At 37.4% G+C, this 4,997-nt stretch overlaps 1 protein-coding gene across 1 annotated transcript; it reads right to left on the reverse strand.

Annotated features, from left to right (window-relative positions):
- Positions 1-98: 98 nt before the first annotated feature.
- On the reverse strand, positions 99-4,454 carry olah (oleoyl-ACP hydrolase). The gene is made up of 7 exons (XM_084079600.1): positions 4,326-4,454; positions 3,522-3,652; positions 2,554-2,692; positions 1,791-1,890; positions 830-999; positions 392-474; positions 99-269 (listed from the first exon to the last, which is right to left on the reverse strand). The coding sequence occupies exons 2-7, from the start codon at positions 3,649-3,651 to the stop codon at positions 127-129; spliced, it is 765 nt and encodes a 254-aa protein (XP_083935726.1). The 5' UTR covers position 3,652; positions 4,326-4,454; the 3' UTR covers positions 99-126.
- Between the last annotated feature and the right edge of the window lie 543 nt (positions 4,455-4,997).

A 4,997-nucleotide genomic window follows, 5' to 3' on the forward strand; every position in this document is an offset into this window, starting at 1 on the left:
ACACCTTACTTATTATGAAATACTACAGGTACACAGATCAGTACATATTTCACACCACAGATGATTCCATGTCATTGCAAATAATCAGTAAACAGATCATTTAAGACTTTTAAATGAATTGTTTCACTACAAGTAGTCCATCTCTGATGTTTCCAGGTATTTTGCGATATAGTCCAATATATTCTTTTCATTGCTTGCATCTTTCAAGTAAAAATGAGATCCATCAAACATTTTGACTGTGAAATCTCCTGAAGAAATGTCTTTCCATGCTGTTAAATAAATAAAATAACAATTCAAATGTGTACAACAACACAGGATGTAGGACTTGGCAAATGTTACTGAAAGGCATCACATGGAAACGCAGTCATGCAAGACATGTTAGAGGTCTAACCTTGTAAGTCATGTGGAATGTCCTGCTTTCCATCAAAACATGTAACAGGGCAGGAGAGGAAAGGGCTACTTGGTTTGTCACACCTGGAAAAACAACAATATTAACATTATTAACCTCCACCTGTGTTAACCAGAGGTCATAAGATGGAGAATAACCAAAAGTGTCCATCAGTGGACACACAGGACACATGCATGACAGCTACCATGATATCAATAATTACTTTTCTACAGTGTACTGATGGAGGACACAGTCAAATATCTAAGAGTTAAAAGTAGGGTAAGTGATTTGTTTTTTTTTTTAAAACAGGGTCTCCAGATCTTTAGCAAACAGAAAATGCATTTTCAGGCCAGGATACAAATTATATCCAATCAGGAGAGAGTTTGCCTACTGAGGAAAAGGTTAATAAGGATAAAGCAAAACACAGTAATGCTAGCACACCTGTAGTTCTCCACTACGTGCAGGTCAGCCTTCAGAGCAGGCAGGAACATTTTCATAACCTCAGGGTTGGCCAACAACTCAGGGGGAGTACCTCCTATTGAAGTCATCCACTTGAGAAAATCCTCATCTGACAGTTCACTTCTTTTTGGGGCATTGATGCGTGTCTCTGACTGTGACATACAGCAAGGACCAAAATATGATGAGGATTGGTGTCTCACAAAATACATCACTGACTTTATGTAACAGAATCAGACATAAATGGCTAATATGCACTAGGAAAGGAACACATATTTGTTTTATTTAAGAAAATAAAAAGATCATAGTTTTGTTTAGATTTTGGCTTTTATGTTTTGGAACAGAAATATGTTTTCCAGCTTTGTAAAGGTAGTGTGAACTGAACAAGCTAGGCTTTTGTAAGCTACACTCACTCAGGCATATGTACTATGTCTATAAAAGTTGTGGATTGGGTTAGAGGCTTGTAGTACAAACAATCCATAAATTCCCATGTGGAAATACAGGGCAAACAATGTGAAACGGTTTTGATGTGAAATGGGTCTAGCTACAGGACTAGTCTGTGTGTACATAACTAGTAATAGTCCTGTAGCTAGACCCATTTCACATCCAAAGCTTTTGGTGATGGTGATATGCACATAATATTGGCATGGTCTAAAGCTCAGTTCCTCCTCGTTTGTCAGTGCACATAATTCAAAATGTGTTTGGGCAAGATCTACTGTTGGTAGAACAAGTAACAGAATTTAGCTGCTGCACTCTTCCAGAGCTACTTCAGGAATACGTTATGCTTAGTGCTTAAATGAGGGAAACAGAACTTATATTTACGGGTCATAATTACAAGCAATAAATACTGTAGTAAAAAGCATAAGAGTCAGAGCCCCGAACGGCCTAACAACAGATGTTAAATATATAGAATAGATTGAACTGGGTACTGTACAAGTGCACTTACATATGGTGCCGAGGCACCAGACAAGAAGATGTGCATTGGTTCTAGGTTGTGCACCCTCTTAAGAGCATCTGCTACAGCGAAACTTGTGAAGGCTCCAAAACTATGACAGAACAGAATATAGCACAACTGTGAAGTATGCCTACTTAGAAAAATCATTTATAATTATACAAAAGTTATTTTAAAGCAGGGTAAGTGATATTTTTTTGTTCAAATAAGTGTTAAATAGCTCTATATTGTGATACTAATCATTGCTGTATAGAGTGTTTGTTCAGTAACAGGAGTCTCCCCGTCTCTCCAGCACTTTAGTAAACAGAAATTGCATTTTCAGGTCGGGATACCACTTTTATCCAATCAGGATAGATAACTCAAACAGGATACAGGATATTGGATAAACAAGTGAAATTGGAAGTGACGACGAAAAGAAATGAGCAGACAAAGTTGGAAATGGAACACTATAACATGTAAGTTGATAAATGGGTTCTCTTTCCTGATTGGATGAAATTTGCACCCCACCTGAAAATGGGTTTTCTGTTTATTAAAGAGGTGGAGAGCGACAGGGAGACCAATGTTACTGAACAACCACTCTAATAGCAATGATTACTATCACAATATATAGCTTCAACCTTTTAACCAAAAACGTCTTATTTTAACCAAAAATATCACTTGCCCTACCTTTAAGTGGTGGATTAAAAAGGAAAGAGGAAAAGCAATTTCTTATAATTCTGGCTCAATATTATACGCAAAAGCCCTTCTTTCATTGTACCTGTGGCCAAAGAGGACAAATGGCTTCTCCTTCAATACTGGTACCAACACACATGTGACCTCATCTATGATCTGCTGCATGTTCTGAAAGAATGGCTCCTTGGCTCGACTTTCTCTGCCCGGGAGTTTAACAGCATACACTGAGAGAAGAGGGAAAGGACACAAGATGTTTTACAAGTGGGACTATTAGACCCACAAACTACTGCACGTTCAATGGACACAAATCAACTCAATATGAGTTCAGGCTTTTCTTGTTGTCACAGTTTAGATTTACCACATCTATCAATTTTAGGCGCAAGTGAATACAAACAGTACAATGTGCAACAGTCCTAAACAGATAGACTATAGAGCAGGGGTCTTCACCAGGGGGTCCGGGACCCCTAGGGTGTTTTATTTTTGGCAAAGAGGTATAGGTGTAGAGAGAAAAAAGCATGAAAAATAAAAATAAAAATATATACAAAAAAAGGGGAGGGGGTCGTCTGTCTACCGGGAAACTGGTACTACCTCCTCTTATGGCCTCCAGAAAGATGAGTTTTTAGGGCTGTTTTAAATGAGCCCAGCGAACTGCATTTTTTGAGGGATGGGGTTAGACTATTCCATACCTTGGTGGCCGTGCTGTAGAAGGAGAATTTGCCCATGTTTGTTTTATGGGTGGGTGGTACCAGACTGTTGTTTACGCTTCCTCTAGTTTTGTGACTGTGGGTGTCACTAACTTTTTGGAGGTATTTAGACAGATATGCGGGTATAGGGGGCATTTCGGGCAAATCTGCATTTACAATTTTGAAGACCAGTCCCATTTTTAGTTGTTTAACCCTGTCTTCCACCCTGAGCCAGCCTAGCTAGGCTGGCAAAGTGAGTGGGAGAGAGGTGGGTCATGGGCCCCAGTCCATGCTTCATCTCTCTCTCAGCTAGGGGGTCCTTGGCCTGAAAAACGTTGAAGACCCCTGCTATAGAGGAATGTGATGTTACCTTCAATGGAGTCATTGAGGACATGTCCCCAACGTGCATAGTGTATAGACCCACCACCTGCCCATGGGAAGCAGATCAGTCTGGCCGCAGCATCTGGCTTTTTGCAGAAACAGTTGATCACCTTGTCCATCCTATTGGACACACGATAGGCTTAGTGGTGAAGTTACAAACTAACAGTGATGGAAGAAGTACTACATTATTTTTTACTTAAGTAAAAGTAGCAATACGCTATTGTAGAAGACGTACAAGTCCGGTATTAAACATTTACTTGAGTAAAAGTACACAAATATTGGCATCAGAATATACTTAAAAGTACCAAAAGTAAAAGTGCTCAATATGCAGAATGTCCCATTTCACAAGTTTTCATATGTATAAAAATCCTTTGAAAATAGTAGATCTACAAGCTCACAATGTTGTGAGCTTGTGGATCGGCTATTTTCAAATTGCCAAAGTATATAACATAGGTCTGAAGTGTTTTTGTAATAATAATCAAAATCTACAAAGTAATTAAAGTTTTCAAATAATTGTAGTGCAGTAAACGTACAATATTTGCCTCTGAGATGTAGTGGAGTTGAAGTAAAATTACTGAAAATGGGAAACACTCCAGTAAAGTAAAAAATCCTCAAAAGTGTACTAAAGTTACTTTACACCACTGCAAACTAATGATTCTGACTATGAGCAATAGAACTCATTCAGTCCAGTTGTGTGGTGGTGAATAGTTAAGAACAGAGATTGAAAGATTTAAGCTTTACCACCATAAACAATTATATGATGGGAATTGTGATTTACAAATTGCTGTCGCACCTGTCTGTTGCTTCCTCACTAATCTGTCCCAAGGAAGGAAGCTTTTGAGCGTTTCTATTTACATCCACAGCTTTAGTAGCCCTCAATGTTCTGGTCTTAGCTTAGTTAGCCCCCTAGTCTACAGCTTCCTTGTTATCTTCTTTGGGTATTGAATGTAACTTTGATATGAATGATACTAGAGACATCTGTAGGCTGGAGTGTGTAAGTACCTCCAGGTTAAAAGTGTCTACTATGCTAAATCTAAAATGTGTCACATTGATTGTATGACCCCCCTCTCCCCCCTTCTAGAAATCAACAAGATAACTTATACATATAGTTATGTAATAACTTATAGAAACATGTCTAAAAATTATAATAATATCAATATATATCAATATTTATTTTGTATAGACAACTACAAATAAATCGTTTTTTAGATGAAAAAGTATACAAAGTCAGATATCATAGACTTCACAGATTTAACAAATTAAATTATTAATATATAAATGACAGATTAGTTCATTAAAAATTAAGAATAACAAAAAGACAGCATTTCAAAATAATGATAACGACCGATTCAATCACCACATAATTCGTTATAATGATGATAAGATTTCTTTTTTTTTTTTTACTTGTAAGATTTCCTTGAAATAAAATAAAATAAATAAATAAACACGATCGTGATGGGAAGTG

Source organism: Gymnoscopelus microlampas, assembly GCF_963454915.1.
Source record: "Gymnoscopelus microlampas genome assembly, chromosome: 15".
In the NCBI taxonomy this organism is placed as follows: domain Eukaryota; kingdom Metazoa; phylum Chordata; class Actinopteri; order Myctophiformes; family Myctophidae; genus Gymnoscopelus; species Gymnoscopelus microlampas.

What these genes read in the sequence shown, in the direction of transcription:
- olah (XM_084079600.1), bottom strand. Translation starts at nt 3,651, where the DNA reads ATGGACAAGGTGATCAACTGTTTCTGCAAAAAGCCAGATGCTGCGGCC. An exon ending in TTTGTCCTCTTTGGCCACAG is followed by an intron (nt 1,891 to 2,553) that starts GTACAATGAAAG and finishes GTTCTGTCATAG; the next exon opens with TTTTGGAGCCTTCACAAGTT. An exon ending in CACGTAGTGGAGAACTACAG is followed by an intron (nt 475 to 829) that starts GTGTGCTAGCAT and finishes TTGTTTTTCCAG; the next exon opens with GTGTGACAAACCAAGTAGCC.